The sequence below is a fragment of the Bos indicus x Bos taurus genome, chromosome 26 (assembly GCF_003369695.1).
Source record: "Bos indicus x Bos taurus breed Angus x Brahman F1 hybrid chromosome 26, Bos_hybrid_MaternalHap_v2.0, whole genome shotgun sequence".
NCBI classification, from domain to species: Eukaryota; Metazoa; Chordata; class Mammalia; order Artiodactyla; family Bovidae; genus Bos; species Bos indicus x Bos taurus.
Window position 1 is genome coordinate 26,774,918 of NC_040101.1, and position 24,165 is coordinate 26,799,082.

The 24,165-nt window shown below is 39.2% G+C and overlaps 1 protein-coding gene across 5 annotated transcripts in view; it reads left to right on the forward strand.

Moving 5' to 3' along the window:
* Positions 1–24,165, forward strand: part of CFAP43 (cilia and flagella associated protein 43) — a 100,311-nt gene that overhangs the window by 39,128 nt on the left and 37,018 nt on the right. For 4 of the 5 annotated variants that reach the window (XR_003508858.1, XM_027528910.1, XM_027528912.1 and 1 more), the window contains exons 10-19: positions 1,125–1,205; positions 5,643–5,791; positions 7,345–7,448; positions 10,950–11,090; positions 14,073–14,245; positions 15,397–15,546; positions 17,352–17,482; positions 19,131–19,278; positions 21,330–21,431; positions 22,168–22,245. Coding sequence is in view for 4 of the 5 variants with exons in the window: in XM_027528910.1 (XP_027384711.1) it covers positions 1,125–1,205; positions 5,643–5,791; positions 7,345–7,448; positions 10,950–11,090; positions 14,073–14,245; positions 15,397–15,546; positions 17,352–17,482; positions 19,131–19,278; positions 21,330–21,431; positions 22,168–22,245 (1,257 nt within the window). In the remaining variant the exon portion in view is untranslated. The remainder of the gene's footprint in view (positions 1–1,124; positions 1,206–5,642; positions 5,792–7,344; positions 7,449–10,949; positions 11,091–14,072; positions 14,246–15,396; positions 15,547–17,351; positions 17,483–19,130; positions 19,279–21,329; positions 21,432–22,167; positions 22,246–24,165) is intronic. The other variant, XM_027528913.1, reaches the window with a different exon arrangement.

Genomic DNA, 24,165 nt, shown 5'->3' on the forward strand with positions numbered 1-24,165 from the left:
GAATTTTCCAAAATTAATGTCAGACACCAAACTACAGATCTGGGAAGCTCAGAGAACACTAGAAGGATAAATGCCAAAAAAATTTATACCAACACATATTAAGCGAAGAAAAACTAAAGAGTCTCTTGAAAGTGGAAGAGGAGAGTGAAAAAGTTGGCTTAAAACTCAACATTCAGAAAATGAAGATCATGGCAGCAGGTCCCATCACTTCATGGCAAGTAGATGGGGAAACAATGGAAACAGTGACAGACTTTATTTTCTTGGGCTCCAAAATCACTGCAGATGGTGACTGCAGCCATGAAATTAAAAGACACTTACTCTTTGGAAGAAAAGTTATGACCAACCTAGGCAGCATATTAAAAAGCAGAGATACTACTTTACATATTAAATACATGTTTAATATGCATTTAATACATATTAAATACATATTTACATATTACTTTACATATTAAAAAAACAGAGACATTACAATAAAGGTCTGTGTAGTTAAAGCTATGGTTTTTCCAGTAGTCATGTATGGATGTGAGAGTTGGACTATAAAGAAAGCTGAATGCCAAAGAATTGATGCTTTTGAACTGTGGTGTTGGAGAAGACTCTTGAGAGTCCCCTGGACTGCAAGGAGATCCAATCAGTCACTCCTGAAGGAAATCAGTCCTGAATATTCATTGGAAGGACTGACGCTGAAGCTGAAACTCCAATACTTTGGCCACCTGATGTGAAGAACTGACTCATTTGAAAAGATCCTGATGCTAGGAAAGTTTGAAGGTGGGAGGAGAAGGGGACGACAGAGGATGAGATGTTTGGATGGCATCACCGACTCAATGGACATGAGTCTGAGTAAACTCTGGGAGTTGGTGATGGACAGGGAGACCTGGCGTGCTGCAATCCATGGGGTCGCTGAGTCAGACACAACTGAGCAACTGAACTGAACTGAACTGAAAGGTAATAGTTAATATTTGTTTAAATCAGAAGTATTAACATTGAGATTGCAAAGTAATTTTAATCCACATAAATAAAATGAAATTTTATTTTAAATCATCAGTGATTGATATACTAGAAAGAAATTTAGAACATGCTCCCATAGCAGTCTTGTTTTCCATTTGAGTTTCTTCTTTCTTTTACAGACACTCACACAGTCAGGGGAAGTTTGTGTTTGGGGTATAGAGGATGGTGCTTGTGTCAGCAGGGTTTATCTGAATATCCAAGTAAGTGTGCCTTATAAATGGATTTTTTTTAAATATTTAATTCTAATCCAACTTACCTTTTTGTGTTCACATGTCAACAGTTTGTGGAAATACTTGTTACAGAGACATTAATGTATTTTACCTTATATGTTTAGAGTAATTCTTGTGTATAAAGTATGTTCCACAGCCCAGAGGGTAGAACATAAGGTATTGTATTGGTATATGGGAAAGAACAAACTTTTCCTTGGTGGCAATTATTTCTGAAACCTACTGATTTATATCTCACTCATGCTGCAAATTCACTGTGGATTGACAGGATCTCTTTTCCCCCGTGGTCTTTCAGGGAACAAAGCCGACAGAGGCTCCACCAATTAAAAGCTCCTCAGTACCACAGGATGGGCTTCCCACGTGGCTCAGTGGTAAAGAATCCGCCTGACAATGCAGAAGATGCAGATGAGCATTCTATCTCTGGGTTGGGAAGATCCCCTGGAGGAGGAAATGGCAACCCACTCCAGTATTCTTGCCTGAAAAATTCCATGCATAAAGGAGCCTGGCAGGCTACAGTCCATGGGGTCACAAAGAGTCAGACACAACCGAGCGACTGATCATGCACGCACACCATGAGATGAGAAGAGTTCTGGAGAGTCTTGAACTAGCAATTAAGTGTTTTTAATAAAAAACAAAACATTCCTTGGCTGTAACTAGTTAAGTGGCCCCATCTAACCTCAAGAAGATCAGTTAGAAATGAAAGAAAGGTGCCTCTCTAACCAGCTTGAGCCAAAAATGAAAAAGTGTGGGCTATTGGCTCAATTAACTATAAAGTATAGAGCTCCTCTGGGCTCAGCTGTGGCTTTATCCAGCAACTCAAATGATATTACCAAGGAGCTCGTCTTTCTTTCTGTCTGTGTACTATGTCTTAATTTCATCTAAGACTTCGTGTGATACCCAAATGCCACGAATACCAACCTCACATCAGATCATCAGGGAAGAAAACCTCCTACAATAGGAGGAGGAAGAGAAAAGTTTCTCCTTTTCAGAGGGCTTAGTAGATATATCCTAATATCTTAATAACACCCCTGAACTAATCACTGTGGACAGGGGCATGAGAAATGCTAGTTGGCTTAAAATCTGCCTTGGAAATGAGACTTAGATCTATTCCACTCAACTGAAAATAGAAGAGAGATGGTTTCTTAAAAGATATTCAAGAAATTTTCCACAAGGAAGGTGTATGTATGCTGGGTGGCAAACTACATTTGTTCACCTAAACCTAAGCATAACCTACCATAAGGTGATACCATTCTTTCCACCATGGTCATGATGCACATAAAATAATATTTTAAAAGTATAAAAAGACCAAGAAACAATGGTAAGGCTATTTTTTCTTAAATTATCATTTTTTCTATATTTCATAATTCTCGATGAGATATGGATCTAGATAGTAGGGAGGAAAGTTATAGTCCTTCTCTATTGTAAATTAAAATCTCAACAATGCAAGATGAAGCATCATACTTCATATAAGAGGATGCAAGATGCAAAAGATATATAATTCAATGAGATAAGTAAACTCATCCTAAAAAGTAAAGATAAAAATTCTTACCTAAAAGAGTATGTGTGGACTCCATAATCAGTGTGGCAAAGGTTTATATGTATTCATTTCTGTTAGAATTACTAGAACTAGAAAAATCTTAAAGTTCATCTGATCACACCTCTTTGTACAGATGAGAGACATACAAACCTAAGGGTTTGTATAATCAGAACTTACCTTGCACTTCCTGGCTAAGGAGGGATAGGAAAGTCGCTCAGTCGTGTCCGACTCTTTGCGAGCCCCTATTAATTGGTGGAGCCTCTGTCAGCTTTGTTCCCTGAAAGACCATGGGGGAAAAGAGATCCTGTCAATCCACAATGAATTTGCAGCATGAGTGAGATATAAATCACTAGGGTTTCAGAAATAATCGCCACCAAGGAAAAGTTTGTTCTTTCCCATATACCAATACAATACCTTGGGCTATACAGTCCTTGGAATTCTCCAGGCCAAAATACTGGAGTGGGTAGTCTTTCCCTTCTCCAGGGGATCTTCCCAACCCAGGGATCGAACCCAGGTCTCCCACATTGCAGGAAGATTCTTTACCAACTGAGCCACAAGGGAAACCCAGGAATACTGGATGTGTAGACTATCCCTTCTCCAGTGGATCTTCCCGACCCAGGAATAAAAAACCAGGGTCTCCTGCATTGCAGGTGGATTCTTTACCAACTGAGCCGCCAGGGAAGCCCAAGGAGGGATATAGTTACCATCAAAAGACCCTCTTTCTGCTTCAGATATCTTCCTTTCCCCTGACCAGAAGGGAGAGATTGGGCAACTGTCACAGTTAAGCAGACATCCCTTCACTGAGCTCAAAACCAAGCATGTACATTCATGTAGATCAGCCTTTGTTGGGGAAAATCAGTGATTTCTCCTTACTGAAGATTACTGCTCCCCTCTGGAGAATTGATAAATGGGTTGATCCAGCAGTACAGAGGCTAGATCGCCCTGCCTATGTCCAGGACTGTATTCTCCATGAACATTTTAGGTAGTGGTCCTCAGAGAACCCTGCTTAGCATCATGATGGCAGGATGCCCAAACACTAATACCTTCACTTGATGTTACCTGCCAGTTTTTAGCCTAGTCAACTATTGCCCTGGAATGGAGGGTAATTTCAACTGATTGTGTTGAGGAAACACAGATACACACACACACACTAAGAGCTCCCATAAAGGTTTTCAGCTAAAAAAACCCCAAACCCTCACCACTTTGTTCCCAGTTTCATACTGAGATACCAATAGACTCAACCTGGTTAAGCCTCAGAAAATTCACTTTAAAAAACAAAATGAAAACCTGCTCAATGGAGAAACTGCATTCTAATGAGGCAGGACACCTGAGTTTTCCTCTGAGCGTTGTTATCAGCTTTGGGATCCTGGGGGTAAATTGCTACATTTTCCTTTGCCTCTGCTTTCTAATCTGCAAAAGGATGACCTCAAGATCTTTTCCATTTCTAACATTCTGTTATTTTATTCAAAACAACCTCCAAAATGTAGTTATGTTACTTACAGGGGTCCCCCTCTCTGGTGTTTCTTGTGCCAATAGAGCAATACTGAGTTCGGTTCAACAACAAAGGAAAATCTTATTTTTTGATCAGAGGGTGGAGAGGTGGGAGCTGTCCTTCTGGAGCACACACTTGTGTCCCAGGGAGAGGCTGAGGCTGCTCTGTAGAGTTCTCCTGGGGGAGGGCGGAGTTGCCATGGGCCGGTCCAGCCGTGCTGCTCCCCTCAGGATCAAATTCTGGGTGCAGCGTCTCTGTGCACAGCCACCCTGCGGCCATCTTAAGTCTTGAACTGAGGTGTTACTGGCAGTACGTCTCTGCACGGCCACGGAACTGAGGTGTTGCAGCGGTCTCACACTAAGAACTCTTGTCTGAAGTGCTGGGTACGAGACTGCTGCACATGTACCCTGTGAGCAGGAGAAATTAGACTAAAGCACAAATGAAGAGCTTAGACCTTATCACCTAGTTTTCATCTGACTTTTCTGGGGGACCCCAGTGGGCTTTGTCAGTGAAAACTATAGAGAAATGAATCTGATTCCTAAAGTATCATGACCACAAATTTGTTCTCTTAGATATCATCTTCTGTAAATGACTGTTGGATAAGCAGGAATCTGTGATGCGTTTCTTTGGTGACAGGCCACGTGTTCCATGATACAGTTATTTTTTGAAGTCTTGCTCAGTTATACCAGCATCCCAGGATCTACTATTATCCAGCAGATGAATGCTGATTTTAAAAAATCACTAACACTCAATAAAGATGTCCAAATGATGCTAGGAATATATTTTAAATTTCCTATTTTATTTTTCATTATTATCAGGTATAATCATTTTCTAATCAATTAAGGATAAAAATGAAGTCATGGTTTAAAGTTCAGGCAATTTTCTCATATTTTTATCATTCCAATTTTAGGATAAAAGAATGTGATATATAGATTCCTATGACTTCTTATGTGATTGATTAGCTGAAGAATGTTGAGTGTATAATTTGTAATACCACATGACACTTGCCACTCTTCTTGTTCTGTGGGTTTTTAAAATAAACTGTAGAACTCTTAAGTGTAGGAAAGCAGGCTTCATTTTTTGGTGCAGTGAAGCTGGGGTTTATTTTATTTTTTGTTGAAGCTAATTGATTTATAGTATTGTGTTAATTTTTCAGGTGAACAGCATAGTGATGCAGTATCTTTGTGGAGTATGCTCAATTATAGCTTATTATAAGACTAGTGGGTGTAATTCCCTGTGCTATACAGTGTACCCTTCTGCTAATGTGTTTTATATCTAGTAGTTTATGTCTGTTAATCCCATACCCCTATTTTGCCCTGCCCCCCTACTCCTTGGTTTTCCATCTGTGAGTCTATTTCTGTTTTGCATCTGTCCTAAACAGGCAACAGTTCTGGCTTGCTCTCCATCATCCCTGTCTGCGGCCGTGGGGACTGAGGACGGCCGTGTCCACTTCCTCGACGTCCGGGACGTCGAATCCCCTCATGAAGTTCATAAGGCCTTTCTCTCTGAATCACCTGTGCAGCACCTCCTGTAAGGACCGCCTGTTTCTGGCAGCAACTTTGTCAGGCCTGTCTATTGAGATTTCCACCGAAGTTTTAACTTTTTTTAGGTTTTACATGTGTTGTTTTGAAAATTAGTATATTGACTCAGTTCTACATTCAAGAAATACAGAGGTGTATATAGTACAATACAGTTTCCCACTGTTATCCCCAAATACCCAGTTCTCCTCCTTGGAGACAGCTTGTTACTAGTTTCTTGTGTCTTTTTACTGGACATATTTTATTCACAAACAAGCAGAAAAATAAGTACTTCCTTTTAATTGCATGAATGTGTATCTAGCACTTAGAGTGTACCAGGAACTTCAGTTGTATTAACCTCGTGAGACAGGTATTCTTATTGTCTCCATTTAAGGAAGATGATACACAAAGAATTTAAATAACAATTAATATCACACATGTTGTAAATGGCAAATGTTGAGATTTGAACCCAGGCAATTGGGCTCCAGAGTCATTGCTTTTGCTCTTATAGGGTAGCAAACTATATATAATGTTCTGCACCACAATTTTTTTCACTTAATGGTATATCTTAGAGAGTCTTCTATCCACACATGAAGACCTTCATTCTTTTTTTATAGCTACATAGTATTCCATCACATGGAATACATTCCATAATTTTTGAGACAGTATATTGATAGACATTTAGATGATTTCAAATTTTTTGAAACAGTACTTTTTAGAAGACAGCCTAGAGCCACTGAGTTTAGACTTATATTGTTATTATTATATCTTTGATTAATTTATCATAACACTAAGTATTAACAAGAAATGACATTTTTGCCCTGCTTTACAGCTTGATGTGCTGTTACACATTGTAGTTTACTGAATGTGACACTTGTCAAACATTCAGAAAAGTATTATGCTTGTCCCTGTTTCACAAGTGAGATAACTTAGGTTCAAAAAGAAGCATTTGCCAAGATTCGTCAGCTAGCACTGCAAGGAGCTGGGTCTCCACCATCTGTGCTGTTCCTACAAGCTCGGCTGCCTCTGCAGGGAAGGATCTGTAATCTCTCTCCATTTACATTCCACTCCTCTGTATCGTTTTTTTGGCACCTCTCCTTTTTCAGATGTTTCTCTCTTATCCTAATTTGCATTTCCCACTTTTTCTAATTTGATCAAAGTATAGAAACATTTTGCTACATTCTTCTTCTTTCTGCCAGGACTGGTACTGAGGGGCATTGGAATGCTCCACTCATCTCTAATTTGAGAATTGCTTATGTCCACCTGAAATATCAGAAAGCTTTACTGTCATATTTTGTTCACTTACGATGACATAGTTGCCCGTTTTTAGTGAATCTTCTTGACCATATACTTATAAGTTACAATTCAGAAACAATATTAGCCTAAAATGTAATGATTACATTTTGTATAATCACTTACCTTTTATAAAGTCTGATAATATTAAAAATCATAAACCATAAGAATAATTCGTTTTGGATATATCTCCATGATGTCTTTCAATAAATTTGTTTACCATCTTATGAGTGAAACAAGTAGAATCTGATAATCAGATTTCTTCTTTTCTAGGTATGACCAGAGAGGAATGTATGTATTAGTTGGAACATCAGAAGGACACATCTTTGTTATCAATGCCAAACCCTCAAGTTTATTTGAGATTCTTGGATTCATAGGTACTTACACTGAATTATTTTTTTCCCCAATCTGGGCAGCATGTGGGATCTTAGTTCCTTGATCAGGGATCAAACCCATGCCCCCTACCCTGGGAGCATGGAGTCTTAACCACCGGATCGCCAGGAAAGTTGCCATAGAATGCTTATTAACTTAAGATATTGGTCAATTTATTCTAAAGAATTTAAAGTTGTGGAAATGGGACCATGGTGAAGCAATTACTTGTAGCATGTTTTCTAAAACAGAAACATTTAAATAGCTGTTCAAAGTTACTAAGGAGAATTCCCATATCATATTTAGAGGTTTTGGTACATCTACTTGGTATACAGTTGATGTTAAACAACTCTTCTTGAATCAGGTAATGCATTAATGAAATGGCTGAACGTTTTTAATGTTACTACAAACGGAAGTTGAGTTGGTTTATCCCTGAAATACTTTTTAAAAACATTTATTTATGTATGTGGCTATGCTGGGTCTTAGTTGCCACGCCAGAATCTTTAGTGGTGGCGTGCAGGATCTGTAGTTGCCGCGTGTGGAATCTAGTTCCCCGACCAGAGATTGAACCAGGCCCCCTGCATTGGGAGTGTGGAGTCTTGGCCACTGAACCACCAGGGAAGTCTCGAAATAACTTTTTAAATAGTATTTGATCTCTATTTAATTAAGATATCTAAAGAAAGTTTTGTTACATGCATCTTTACTCTGTGCTTTCACAACCGAGGGCTCAGGTTCAATCCCTAGTTGGGGAACTAAGATCTCACAAGCCATGTGGTGTGGCCAAAAATAAATAAATGAATAAAAATTTTTTAAAAAAGACATTCAGCTTTTTCAGTAATGTGTGTCCAAATGCCCAGGTAAACCACAGAACTGACAGGTGAGATAGCACTTTGGTGATAAATAATAAGAACTAATATTTTTATCTCTGGCTTTATATACCAAATATAAATGTAAAATTTCAAATCTATGTACTGATTTTTAAAAATTGAGTGCCTACTAAGTGTAAAATGCTGAACCTAGGCCCTGTGGAAGCATGAAACTGTCAAGGAAGAAATTTAGTGGAGGAGAAATAGCAGAGTGCTGTGTAGGCTCAGGAAAAGAAGTAATTAATTCTCAGGTGTGAAGAAAGGAGTGGAGGTGAAGAGGAGGCACAGAGAATACGGAGCAGGAGAATTTTCCAAGGATTTAAAGTAGTGGAGGATGGGGCTTGTTGGCATTCTAGCTCAGGACAAAAGTTTGAGCAACGGCACTTGGAATGGTAAGAAGTCTGGCATAACAAGTATATGAGTTTACCAGGTTATGATCATGACGACAAGGTTTGAAACAAAGTGGAGGGTCTTGAACATCATCCCAAGGAGTCTGGACTTTGTTCTGTAGCTAATGACACATCATCAGACGTTTTCAAGATGGGACTAGTGTGATTTGATTTGGTTTTTAGAGGAGGACTCTGGAATCAGTGTGAAGGCTGGAGAAGAAAGGCAAGAGAACGGAATAAAAAAATTCAGAAAAACATTATAGTAACTCACACAAGAAATGCTGTTAGTCATAACAAAAGCTAACATTTATTGAAGGAGTCCTTGTCATGTAATATCCAGTATTCTAAGTACTTGGCGTGTGTTAATTCATTTAATTCTTACAGGCAGCTTTTGTGAGGTAGAGACCACTGTTATGCCCAGTTTAAAGATAAGGCAATTGAGGCACAATGAGGTTAAGTATTTGTCCAAAGCCACGCAGGTAGCCAGGACTCGAGCTCAGGAAGTCTGGCTTCAGAGCTTGTGCTCTTATCCACAGTGTACAAGATCATGCAGCAGTCATGGAAAGGCGAAGGAGTGGACAGCTATGAATGATGGAATTGGTAGAACTTGATAATTGATTGTATGTGAAAGGAAGGGATCAGCAACGACTCTGAAGTTTCTAACCCAGATGGTGGAAGTTTGTGCTGTCATCAGTTGAAGTAAAAACTCAAGGGAAAAGGAAGTTACGGAGGCTGAGGGATAGGGTGAGCTGACAAGCTCTGTAGAGTTGAAGCCAATAAGATCTTCATTTGGAGACATTTACCATTAATTCAGAAATGAAGATTTGTAGTTCAAAGTTTAATGATGGAATTCTGATCTTGAAATCATGGAAGCTCATGAGATGGTTTAAGACAGAGTTGAAGCAAACCCAACTGTGTAATGAGGTCAAACAGGTAACCTAGATATGTAAATTAGATGGCATGGAGTGTGATGAGGACTGATGGCTGACCTCAGAATGGGTACCAGTCCTGCCTAAATGTTCCATTTTTTAACATATCTTGTCATTCAGAGTATAGGATGGGAAAAGCTACTTACGCTGAAGTTGTAGACAGGGAAGACAAGGCAGTGAAGAAAACTAAAGATGGGCGAGAGAACTGGGAGTCACCCGCACCTGGAAGAGCTTGAGAAGGAAGGCTGTATGAATGGTGGACTGTGGCAGAAGTGTCAGGGCATGAGGGCTGGGATGCGGCAGTCACCGTGTGAGCCCAGGGAGAGCTACTCCTTTGGGACAGAGAGACAGAGTTTCAGGTGGGAATGGCAGTCAGAAAAGGAAGTTGGTAAACAGCAATTTCTGCTCTCAGATGTTTGCAGTGGAGAAAAGAGAATTAGTAACTGGTGGGGAAACAGGATTGAAGGAACATTCTAATCTGAAGATAGGGGAGTCTTGAGGCCTCAGTAGGAGAAGACCTAAAAGACCCAAGGAAATCAAAAGAGGTAATTAATAGCACATGGTGTAATGATATATTGGAGGTGTAGGCTCAAAATCACAGATGGAAAGGGTTACATTTTATTCCTAAAAATGTCAAGAAATGAAGAGGGAAGATAACAGAAAATGTGAGATTCAGGATAAGAAAGTTGAAGTCAAGTTTATGTCAGATGTTCTCTGTCTTCCTTGTTCAGTAAGAGGAAAGGCTACCCTATATAACACCTGATGGAGGGGCTGAGATGGGGCCCGAGACGGTGGACACACACAGAGCAGTAGCTGTGTGGAGTGGCAGTAGCGGAGCTGGAGAGAATCCAAGCGGCCCCAGGCAAGGCCCCTTGGTGGGATTCGCTGGCTTACTGTAGGACACACTCATAACAGCAAGTGTATTCCTACCATACCTGCGATACCTTGGCTGTGGCAAAAATGTTTATTCAGTATTGGGAATGGGCAGATGGCTGGAGTGGACATTCAAGAGGCCAGAGCTTGTGGGCACTGTTGAGTAGGGTAGAGCCGGCAGACTCTGGAGGCCCCTCTGGCTGAATGGAAGCTGAGTCCCACCCAGCTGGATTGAATCTGCCCACTTAGACATCTCATGAGGAGAATCCCCCATCTGTTTATCAAAAAATGTTTCTATCACTTAGGTTTAAAGATCACTTAAATATCCAATAAGTAGATTTGGATCAAAAGATTTGTTAAGACAGGTCTATAATGTGATATCTTACCTAGAAATATGAAAGCTTCTATAAACATATCAACAATGACTTGTGTTGATTTCCATTTGCTTTCAGAGATGGGCAAAGGTATTTTACAAATATCCACTGTGTCTCCTTTGGAAACAGACATAGTAGAAGTGATGGTGCTTTCCCCACTTCCAGAAACAAGAAGAAGCAGGCTGGAAATATTTTCTCTGCCTAAAATACTACCAGAAGGTAAAGAAAAGTGAGCAAGCAATTCTGTCCTGGGCACCCAGTTGAATAGTTGCTATAGCTTTTTTTTTCTCTTTTCCAGTGATAGCATTTTTTTTTTTTTTCTTTTAACATGTGAAGAGGTTAAAATGGCCAAAACCTTTTCTGTGTCTTACAAAGTAAAGCTGATGTGACTGCTAAATTATGTGAAATGTGGACTTTCCTCTCAGTTCAGTTCAGTCATTCAGTCGTGTTCGACTTTTTGCGATCCCATGGACTGCAGCATGCCAGGTTTCCCTCTCCATCACCAACTCCCGGAGCTTGCTCAAACTCATGTCCATTGAGTCAGTGATGTTATCCAACTATCTGATCCTCTGTTGTCCCCTTCTCCTCCTGCCTTAAATCTTTCCCAGCATCGGGGTCTTTTCCAAGGAGTAAGTTCTTCGCATCAGGTGGCCAAAGTATTGGAGTTTCAGCTTCAGCATCAGTCCTTCCAATGAACATTCAAGACATTTCCTTTAGGATGGACTGATTGGATCTCTTTGCAGTGCAAGGGACTCTCAGGAGTCTTCTCCAACACTGAAGTTCAAAAGCATCAATTCTTCGGAACTCAGCTTTCTTTATAGTCCAACTCTCACATCCATACATGACTACTGGAAAAACCATAGCTTTGACTAGATGGACCTTGGCAAAGTAATGTCTCTGCTTTTTAATATGCTGTCTAGATTGGTCATAGCTTTTCTTCCAAGGAGTACGTGTCTTTTAATTTCATGGCTACAGTCTCCATCTGCAGTGATTTCGGAGCCCCCAAAAATAAAGTCTGTCACTGTTTCCACTGTTTCCCCATCTATTTGCCATAATGTAATGGGACCAGATGCCATGATCTTAGTCTTTTGAATGTTGAGTTTTAAGCCAACTTTTTCACTCTCCTCTTACACTTTCATTAAGAGGCTCTTTAGTTCTTCCCTTTCTGCCATAAGTGTGGTATCATCTGCATATATGAGGTTATTGATACTTCTCCCGGCAATCTTGATTCCAGCTTGTGCTTCATCCAGTCCAGCGTTTCTCATGATGTACTCTGCATAGAAGTTAAATAAGCAGGGTGACAATGTACAGCCTTGACATACTCCTTTCCCAATTTGGAACCAGTCTGTTGTTCCATGTCCAGTTCTAACTGTTGCTTCTTGACCTGCATACAGATTTCTCAGGAGGAAGGTAAGGTGGTCTGGTATTCCCATCTCTTTCAGAATTTTCTACAGTTTGTGGTGATCCAGACAGTCAAAGGCTTTGGCATAGTCAGTAAAGCAGAAGTAGATGTTTTTCTGGAACTCTCTCACATTTTCTATGATTCAGTGGATGTTGGCAATTTGATCTCTGGTTCCTCTGCCTTTTCTAAATCCAGCTTGAACATCTGGAAATTCACAGTTCATGTACTATTGAAGCCTGGCTTGGAGAATTTTAAGCATTACTTTACTAGCATGTGAGATGAGTGCAATTGTGCAGTCATTTGAGCATTCTTTGGCATTGCCTTTCTTTGGGATTGGAATGAAAACTGACCTTCTCCAGTCCTGTGGCCACTGCTGAGTTTTCCAAATGTGCTGGCATGTTGAGTGTAGCACTTTCACAACATCATCTTTCAGGATTTGAAATAGCTCAACTGGAATTCCATCACCTCCACTAGCTTTGTTCATAGTGATGCTTCCTAAGGCCCACTTGACTTCACATTCCAGGATGTCTGGCTCTAGGTGAGTGATCACACTATTGTGATTATCTGGGTCATGAAGATCTTTTTTGTATAGTTCTTCTGTGTATTCTTGCCACCTCTTCTTAATATCTTCTGCTTCTGTTAGGTCCATACCATTTCTGTCCTTTATTGAGCATGAATGTTCCCCTGGTATCTCTAATTTTCTTGAAAAGATCTCTAGTCTTTCCCATTCTGTTGTTTTCCTCTATTTCTTTGCATTGATCACTGAGGAAGGCTTTATCTCTCTTTGCTATTTTTTGGAACTCTGCGTTCAAATGGGTATATCTTTCCTTTTCTCCTTTGCCTTTCACTTCTCCTCTTTTCACAACTGTTTGTAAGGCCTCCTGAGACAACCATTTTGCCTTTTTGCATTTCTTTTTCTTGGGGATGGTCTTGATCACTGCCTCCTATACAATGTTACAAGCCTCCGTTCATAATTCTTCAGGCACTCTATCAGATCTAATCCCTTGAATCTATTTGTCACTAGATCCTGTCATTCATACAAATCTTACTATCAGAGGAAAAAAAGGATCAACTGTCACTTTTGTAAGTTGATTTGTCACTTTGTGATGTCTCTTTTTGTTGTTGTCGTGTCCAACTCTTGTGACCCCATGGACTGAGTCCACCAGGCTCCTCTGTCCATGGGATTTCCCAGACAAAAATACTAGAGTGGCTTGCTATTTCCTTCTCCACTCTTTTTTGTAGCTTTAAATATACAGAGTCAGATTCATATATGTTACTATGTAGTTACTTTCATTGATAAAATCATAAAGAAAGCTTTCTGGATAAAAAGGTCTGATAAAATAGACACTTTGTTTTAAGTAACAAATATATCTGGGTAGCTATTTTGCAAATATTTAATTATAGAGTATAAGAAAGTCAAAAACCTCAAGGTACTTTTATGTCTTAATTAAGACTGTCAAGAGTTGGTGATAGACAGGGAGGCCTGGCATGCTGCGATTCATGGGGTCGCAAAGAGTTGGACACGACTGAGCGACTGAACTGAACTGAACTGAAACCATAATGAGTTTCATCATGTCTCTACTTAACTGATAAAACATAATTTACTTACTGTTAGTCATGTAATACTCAAGTATTTCTAATGGAGCCAAGTTGTTTTCCAATCATTTTTATCCCCTAATAGTCTCTATATTAACTGAGCATTTAATTTTTTATTTTGCTTTTCATAGTTGTCATACTAATTAAAAAAATAAAATCAATAAATGGTACAAATTATCTATCTTCTTCCCCAAATATTACAGTGTCTGCAAACTTTGCTGATGAACGAGGGAGGCTGAGAGATGAATTCATTCATAAGTTTGTGTATGAGACAGAGCACACTCTGTCCTCTGCGGTCCTGAACTTGTATAGTAACCGAATATATGGCTTCTGTAACCAAGTGCCATACATCTGCAGCTATCTTCTTCCTGAAAAAGTATGCCAAACTTAAGCATTCTGTCTTTTTCTTAGCAGTCAAGATTGGTACATTGTATTCATTAGACCTGATCCACCCTTTAACACTCTAGTCCAGTTAACAAATGTCTTTATTATAGTAAAATAACTTCTTTAAATTAGATATATTAGCATGATTTGTTAATTCATCATAAAATACATTTGAGCAACCTCATACTTGTGGCACATGCATCATACTTGTCAGATAAACACGCGGATGACACAATATTAGTTTAGTGACTTTCAAAACTATTTTAAAAAAATCTATCATTAGAAAATCCATTCTACAGGGGTCAGGAGCTACAGCGTTGATGATTTTCAGTGGAACTTTATACCTGAGTCTTAAAGAAAGTTGCAAACAAAATGCCTCTATGTTTCTAGTATCCTTTCATCATACTCTTCAAACTTCTTCCATATTGCATCATTTCCTGCTACACACACTGACCCAGATTATATCACCCTTCTTTTTCTAAATCCTTCAATCAAAAGCCTTCTCACTCAGAGTAGCCAATTATCAGCAAGGTCTGAAACAAAGACATTCAAAGAAGGAAGGAATGGTTTGTAGTAAGGAGGATTTAAGAAAAGCTTCCTGGTAGAAGTAATAGTTGAACTGGACTGTGAAGAATTGTTCAGATTTAGACATGAGAAGTATTGTGTATAATCTTGGCAGGGAGGTGGGGTTCCTGAAGTAGGGAGGGAAGCCAGATTGGTGGGCATGGGATGGGGAACCACATTCCAGAAAAAAGTCACAACACATGCAGAGGTTTGAAGGTGGGAATATGTGAGAAATGTGGTGGGCAGGGGATGGTGATGGTGGTGGAAATTGACTCATTTATTTTAAGTTGAGGATAGGAGTATTTGAAAAGGATTAGTTAAAAAATCAAGATAGTTGTAGGCTGGGATTTTTAATGGTAGCTGATATACAGAGGAGACTTTTCTTAGTTGGCTGAAATGAACATTTATTTGCAATCAGAGATTAAAAAATGTGGTGCAAATACAGGTGTCCACTTTATCATGTATCAGTTTATTTCCAATGACAATGCTTTTGGATTTGAATCTGACTATATACGCATAACTGCAAGGTGCCACTCCCCTGATCTTTTCTATAATATGGTCATTTTCTTTCATTGGCAGGAACATAGTGGTGTTCACATTCTTAAGCCATACCAAAAAATACAAAGCAAACAATATGGACCTGGAATGCTCTCTCTGTCTCCACATGGATTGTGGCTCATAACAATAGCTAAATGTGGAATTCTGTGTATCCGAGATATTCATACTTTGGTAAACTCCTTTTTTTATCCCCCAATCATGGGATTTGCATCTTGATCTCATATAAGGAGCAAAAGCTCTTAGGAAAGGAATTGGAACTGTTAAGTAAATTGACTCATAACTTACTTACCACTGATGGTGTTATGTGCCAAGGTTTGAGTCTCTAAGAGAGGAAATGCAGTCTCTAAAGGAGATCTGCAAAGAAGGAACATGGGGCAGTAGATGAGCTCCAGCCCATCTCCATCACCACTTATTGTGTGGCGAGAAAATTCACTGAACTGCTCCTTTGCGATATTAGGAAGGCCTTGCTTATTCTCACCCTGTGAGATTATGGTAAGAGCAAAGGAGAGGGTATATGCAGAACTTCTTTGGAAACAGTGAACTGCTGTGCAAATCTGGGATGATTGCTGCTAGCTCCACGGCCTGGAGGGCTTCTGGCCTGGTTGCTGCCACCCTCCCCCACCCCCAGCCTGCGTCTTCCTGTGGTGTGGAAGAACACACAGGGCGTGGCGCGCACGAGCCCTCCCCCACCGCTGCGGACTTCAGGGTCACCCGTCCTACCACCACTTCTGATTTCCATTGTTCTCAGATCTCTAATTAAATGAAAATAATTTCTTCTTCCCTGGTGGAAGACCCTTTTCTAGGTTTTGAGATCAAGTTGTACTGGTTATCAGTACAATTTAATTCTTTCATATTATATAGGGGAAGACCTTAAATGTCTTACAAATCATTTTTAAATGAACAGTTTGCAAACTGGTACATTTTCTCTTATTCAAATGGTTTGTAAATGTATGCTACAACTGACAGTGGCATGACAGCAAGATGTCAGAGTTTTTCTGGATGATTCTGTGCAACATGCCTCATATGGGTGGTTGTTCATGGCAGTACTGCTTGTAAAAGCAACCTGATGTCCATCAACAGAGGACTGGATAAATAAATAAGCATGCATAAATAAAGTATGGAATATTATGCTGTAATACAGCATGAGGAAGTCTTAATGCAACAATATGGAAAGAATCCCAAGACATATTATTATAATAAGTAAGAAAGGCAAAGTGTGTAATACACATATTTTACCTCAGATTAAAAATTGTTTGTATAAAAATTTATTTATATACATTAAAATCCTCTGAAAGGATAGTTAAGGTATAATTATATTGATTGCCTTTGGGAGGTATTGGGGAAGGGGAAGGAAGGAGATTTCATTGCATAGTCTTTTATAGTTTTTTTAAAATTTTGAAACATTTGAATGTATTCCCTATTCAAAAATTTAAAAAAAATTTTTTTAACTATCATGGTTGATAACTAGTGTGACAAAGAAATCCGTTTTTGGTCAAATAATTTAAACCATTGCACTGTGTACCAACTAATGATGTGTTTGGGTTCTAACTAAACTGATTTAATTGGCCTCCTCCATCATTCTTCACTCAGTGCCCATCGCCTCCTCTCATCACGCTCAGCCTCTTTGCACATCGAGGGGACTTGCTTAATCCTTGAAGACATCTGGATTTGCCTGTACTGTCCATTCTCAGCAAGTCTATTCTCCTTTCCATATCTGATTTCCCTACTGGTGACAATAATTCCTCTTTTTCCATATTACCTAGAAAGGAGATCAAATCAATAGTGATGAATGTATTTTGTATTAGTAATTTTCAGTTCTATGTATTACTAAGAGGCTACTCCATCCCAACTAAAATGCTGTTAACAAATAGGAAAAGGTTTATCCATAAGCAAAAGTGCATGTAACCCCCTTAGAAAAAATCCCTGTGGTAAAGTTGCACTTGTAATTTCTGCACTTTGTTCCTAAAACTATTAAGGAAGCATTTACTCGGTGTCGGAGTCATTCTCACCAGGGGCGCGGGATTCAATCGGTGAGAATTTCAATGGATGGACAGAGCATTCTGGTGAATGGGAGAGATGACAACACACTGGTTAACCTAAGATGGAGGTAAGTACAGGTTGCAGTAAGCAACCTCACATAATATGGTGTTTTAAAACTCAGATGTTATTATTTAGGTAATAGCAGGGCCAGCGTAACTGGAGACAACTGCCATTGAAACAACTGTTGTACTAATGATCCCAAGACCAGGGAAGATGCCATGCTATGCGAGGGCCATATAGGGAGGCACCAGGGAGGGTTAGGAGACAGAGGGAGCAGGGAAAACATGGGCAAGAGTCGTCATTTTGGTTTCCATGGTGAGGAGCAGCCAGGCTTAGGATTGGCTAGTTTGGATAACTTCAGTGGGTTCTGGGCCACAGGAGCTGCTGCTAGTTGTCCACTACGTGACCCAGGGATTACTAGGAGAGGAAAATAGTGGCCCAAGTTTGAAAGACCAATAGAGGATTTGCTTGGGGTCGTGGGCTTGTGGGTCTGCATTTGAAAGGTGAGCTCCAGGTAAGTTGTTTACTATCTCCAAGACTTGCTGGTCCTGGAAGGGACAAGACCCCAGATGTCAAAGCATCAAAATACAAAAAATAAAAGGACACAGTTAAGACCTATGTAGTGATCAGTCCTCCCTATCATAACATCTGTTGGAAGAACACAAGGAATGAGGACAACTCTGAACAGTAGATCATTTTTAAAAGTCCTATTTATCCCTAAAAAACCTGACATAGGTATGTGCGTTTCTGTACATGCATACAGATGTACTTTCCTAATTAGACTTTGCTTTCCTAATCAGACAATGTTAAATTAATTTAGACTTTGCTTAAACTAAAACTAAAATTCTAAATAAACAAATAATCGCCAAGCATACAGATAATGGCCAGGGCATAGAGATCATGCAGGTAATGCCCTGGACTTGAAATGTCACCTTATTTGATCTGCCAGTGGACACCACTTATCAATGTGCAATTTGTTTCCACAAAAATACTATTTCATAGTGCTTCCTGTAAGCAAAACAGTAATAACTTAAGTAAAAACTTACTTAGGCACCTGACAACCCCTCTAAATCATCTACAACCATGTTATTCAAGGTGGGATCTGCAGCACCTGTGAGCTTGTTAGAAATGCATATTCTTGGGCCTCATCGAATTTTTGAGTCAGAATCTTTATGGGTGGGGCCCTGGAATCTGTTTTAACAAGCCCTCCAGGCCATGCTGATATGCTTGAAGTTTGAGATGCTCTGGTGTACTGAGTGGAAGTAATAATGCTTCAGTGTGGGGCAGGGACTATGAGGACTGAACAGGGTAAGGTGATTATATACAGTGTGAGGCAGCACAGCACCTGGTACATTCTGAAGCTTCGACCAGAGCAGTAACTCTTCTGTGCAGTGGCCAGGCTGGGTGAGCAGAGAGGACCTGTAGGATAAGGCATGGGGTCAGCCTGGGGAGAGCTGGCCCCAGGGAGATCAAGAAGCTTGTTGTGTCCTGCAGCCCATGAGAGTGCTGTCCTCTAAGAAGCAGGGTCCTAATAGCTTCAGAGCACTGTGGAGAATTGACCACACATTTCTCTGTGTAGAAATGGATAGGTACCTGTAAGTAACACTGCTAAATGTGTCTTTTTCAAATTGGGGTCGCACAGAGTCGGACACGACTGAAGTGACTTAGCAGCAGCAGCAGCAGCAGCCTATGTGTTTTCCTTTTTATTAATATAGGCGGTTTGGAGGAATCTTAGCCAATGATATTCTTGAATATAGCCAGCAACTTACAACTTACCTGAAGACCATCATGGATGAGGAGAATGATTATTTAAGTATAGCAAGAAGAGAATCCTTGGATTTGGAATCAGAATCTGAACATGCAGTTGAGTTTCAATACAGTTTTCTTTCTCCTTCCTCCCTCCCTCCCTCCTTTCTTGCCTTCCTTCCTAAATTGGTATGTTTTCAGATTATAGTTTTGTTTTAGCAGATATTTTAGTAATATTCCTCTTTATCCAGATATCCCATGATTTTCAAAAACAGCATGCACTACATTTAAGAGAAAAATATTCTACATTTTCTCAAAGCAAAATCACAAATATTACATTTCAGACCTAATTTAAAACCATAGTACAAAGTCTATCTGGAAAAAGAAATCTATTACAATTCTGGTGCTTGTTCAAACTAGTCTCTCTGTACTTTTGGATCATGTGCATTATTTAGAATGTGTCTACCCAGAGGACATTTATTCACTCAGTCATTTAATGTTTGTTGAGGGCCTACAGAGTGCTAAGCCATGGTGATATAGCCAAAAACAGTTGGGAAAATGTCTGCTTTCACGGAGCCTACATTCCAGTTGGGGCTTGGGGGTAAGCAGAGAAAGATACATGAATAATCAAATACATAAGGAAAATTAGATAGTAACAAGATCTATTTACTGAATAAAAAGGAGTTGGTGTGATAGTACTGGCTGGGATAGCCCCTGCAAGGAGAAGGTCTGTGACTTGACTTAAAAAAAAAGTGTGGGGGAGGGCAAGTACTCAGGGCAGAGGGAGAAAGAGCTTAGTACATTTGAAGACCTAAAAATAAAAAAGACCTGTGCAGTTGAAGTGAGCAAGGGAGAGTGGTAGGAGCTGAGGTCCTTGAAATGGGAAAAAGAATAGGCAAAGAAGGGCTTTGTAAACCAGGTAGCATTTGGACATAATTTTACATGTAGTGAGAACCTATTAAAGTGTTCTGAGCAAAGGATTTACAGGGTCTGATTTACACTTTTTTAAAAATGATTGCTTCTGCTGTGTGGAATATGATTCCGCCTGCTTTGACAGGCAGCAGATAGGCATAGGAGTGGAAGCAGACAGAGCAAGGAGTTAGAAAGCTCAGGTAACAGCAACAGAGGTAGAAGAGTGTTGTGGAGAAGGGGTAGACTCCAGGCAGGTTGTAGAGGTAGAGGGGACGGAACTCCTGATGAGTTGGACCTAGAGGGAAAGGGAAAGAAAGGACTCAAGGATGAAGCCTAGATCTTTTACTTGACGGTACCACTCACGGAGAAGGGAGAGACTATGGTAGGGGAGCCACTGTAGGGAGAAAGAAGAAAATCCAAAATCAGTCCCCTGGACTGAGCATGAGAACACTGTTAGAACACTGTTAGCATGAGAACATATCCAAGCGAGATACCAAGTAGGCCACGGTATAGATGTTCTGGGCAGAGTCCAGGATGCGAGATATTGATTTGACAGTCGAGGGTATATGAATGGAATTTAAAGCCATAACACTAGGTGAGATCATCATGGAAGAGTGGATGGTGAGAAATACAAGGGGCACTAAGACAGAGCGACTTCTAGAGACCAGGAGAAGAGTTCAGGGAGGCAAAGGAGATTGAGAAGAACCAGTGAGGAGCGGCCAGTGAAGAGAACCAACAGAGTGTGACATCCCAAACTCTCTCAAGACTTTTTGCCGCAAAGGGGAGGACAGAAATAGTGTGGCAGCTAAAAGGGAATGTGGTGGTCAGTGAAGAGCAGCTTTCCTGGGACAGGAGGTTCCAGAGCATGTTTAGATACTGTTGGGAAAGATTCAGTAGAAGGCAGAAATGGATGATACAGAAGGGTGATGCAGAGGCCTCAAAAAGGAAGAAAAGATTAAGATCCTAAGCACAAATGGTGGGGCAGGCCTTAACAGGCCATAGCATCTGGTCTACAGGAACAGCAAGAAGGCCAAGAGTGATTTGGTGATCATTGTTGCTTTCTCAGTAAGGGGCATGGCTGATATAAGGACAGATTGGAAGGAATAAAATTAAGCATTACATCTTGAGCAGGCAAAATGCTTATTAGTATTTTTTTTAATGCAACAAGTGCAGAGGGATTCAAGCAATGAAATGAAGTAGGGTAGGAGGAGAACTTGATGAATTTTTAATTTAAGAAATATCTGTCTTCTTCTAAGGTAACTGAGAATATGCAGTTAAGCACTGATTCATCACAAGAGGAATTAGTCAAAGTTGGTAATATAGAAGAAATTCCATGGATACAACAGAAAAGCCAAGAGGTATTCATAAAACATAAAAGAGGTTTGAAATAATGCTTTGTAGGTGTGTCAAGTAGATTCATTTCCTATGAAAACCCATTGGAAAGTTAGAAAGTGGAGATACTGGTTGGCAGAGCATTACATTGTATAAGTGTAACTTTCCTGAAAGTAAGCAAGCACACCAAACACAGCTCAGTCTTTCTAGATTAAGTTATATGAGCTTTAAGCACCGTACCTAGGCTAATGTGAAACCAAAGAAGTGTCCAGGTGTGCCAAAGCAAAGAATGAACTGTGACACCTCATGTTGCAGTACATTTGAGAGGATGCTGCAAGGTTGGCTTACATGGAAGGGGTGGATAAGGAACCGAGGAAGAGACACTGTGGCTTCAGATGTGCAGAAGGGTGACAGAGGTGGCGGCTGTGTCCGGATTTAGTCTGCTCTCGCTCGATACCCAAGGAAATAGCAGACTCGTTTTCCTTTATCAACTGTTCTGTTTAATTTTTCACTGTTTTCTTACTGTTGGCCTTATCATTGACCTCAGTTCCAAGTTGCTTCAGTGGTCACTTACATAGCAACAGTTTAGACTTAAGCAGAGTATTGCAGTGGTATCATTACTCCTTCATGTACACTTCATATTATTAGTCTTTTTAACTTTTTTCATCATTTTTCTAGAGAAGTGCTATCTGTGTATCTATATACATACATGTGTATCTCTGATCTCTTACTTATCTAAATGATGTACTTGTTCCATTCCAGGCCATCAAAAATGAGGTTAAATTGTTTTCCAACAAAAGGAAAGAGATAAAAAGAGGAATCAAAGCACTCGCTAAAACTGTAAGTGTTGTGATATCACAGCTAAGCTGTGACGACAAACTCCAAAAACATAATGGCATAGGGATGTGAAGCTTCTTTCTTTCCCTGTATCATGGTTCTGGGTGTTCAGGCCAGTGGCTACTCTGTTCCATGCAGTCATTCAGAGACTCTGCTATTTCTAGCACATGGCTTCTAAGGTTGCCTTGCTTGATTTCATCCCACTCAACTGGAAGAGGGAAAGAGCATGGAGGCATGCACTGGGCAAATCTAGAGGTGGCCCTTATTGTTAGATTGAACCACAGAGATTGCTATTTTATGTGGTTCAGCCAAATATACTCCAAATATTTTTCTGTTTTGTCTAAGGCATAGATCTAACTTTTTTTTAAAATAAACATTGCCTTTTACCAATTCATTTTATTGAATGTGGCCTTCCTTTTCCTGCTGATTTGCAGTGCCTCCCTGGATTCCCATGAATATGGAATTGTTTCTAGATACTCTGTATTCTGAAATTGAGCACTCATCTTTTCCTTAGCCAATTCCAAACTATTTTGATTGCTATAGATTTATAAAATGTGGTTATATCTTGAAAGTAATTCTCCCTTTGCTCTTCATTTTCAGAAAATGTTGGCCTCTTTATGCACAATTTTTTATTTGAATTTTTAAATCACTTTGTCAAGCTCTGTAAAAAACTCTGATTTATTTTATTTTATTTTTAATATAAATTTATTTATTTTAATTGGAGGCTAATTACAATATTGTAGTGGTTTTGCCATACATTGACATGAATCCGCCACGGGTGTACATGTGTTCCCCATCTTAATTGAGAATAACTGCTTACAGATTTGGAGAATTTCTTTGCCATCTCTGAAATTTTATACATATGTTTATCTATATTATTTAACATTTATGTTATAAATGTTATAAATCTTTTATATAGTATATAACATATCAATAAGTATATATATATTTTTTCAAATTTTTAACAAGTTATTTAGTGAAGTTTCATAGTCTAAAAGTGACTTTGTGTATGTTTCTTATTAGATCCTTTGTGGGTGGAATATTTTCTATTACATTTTCTAACTGGATACTACTGGATATGAATGTTACTAATTTTGCATATGACCACCTTTCTGAATTCTCTTTTTAGTTGTGTTGCTTTTTCAGTTGAATCTCTTGCATTGTGTAAATGGACTATCAATATCTTCTGAAAGTCATGTGTCTCTTATCAATCTTTATATTTATTTCTTTTTCTTATCTTATGGTAAGGGCTTCTAATGTAATAGTGGTCAGAACGTGCTTGTCTACTAACCTTAATAGGAACATTTCTAACTTTTAAGTGCAATGCCTACTATTTTTCTTAGATATCCTTGTTGTATAGGAGGCTTTATTGTTAATTTTATTGTGAAATTTATCAGATGTTTTGTATTCTTTGTATTCCTCAGATAGACTTTGGTCATTTTAAGTAGTACTCCAGATTCAACTTGCTAATGTTTTATTAGTATTTTTGTATTTCTAGTCATAAATAATATTGGTCTATTTTTCATATACTTTCTTGGTCTAATTATCATATTGGAGTTAGAACAGCATTATCAAGTGATTTGAGTAGCTTTCTACTTTTTTTCCCATTCTCTGGAATAGTTTGTATAAAATGGAAATTCTCCATTTCTTTAAAAAGGATTTGATAAACAACCCCCTTCTCCCCTCCCCCACATACATATAAAACTATCTGGCTCTGATGTCTGTAGCAGAGTTGATTCTTTCCTATTGTTTCAAGTTCTTCTATGGTTATCAGTCTTACCAGGTTTTATATTTCTTTTCAGGTATAGATTTAGTAAATTATATTTTCTTAGAAAACTGTTTGTCTAAATGTATAATATAAAATTATGTAATATTCAACTTTTTAAGTCTCTTCTGATTTTTGCATTATAGTTCTATTTTATT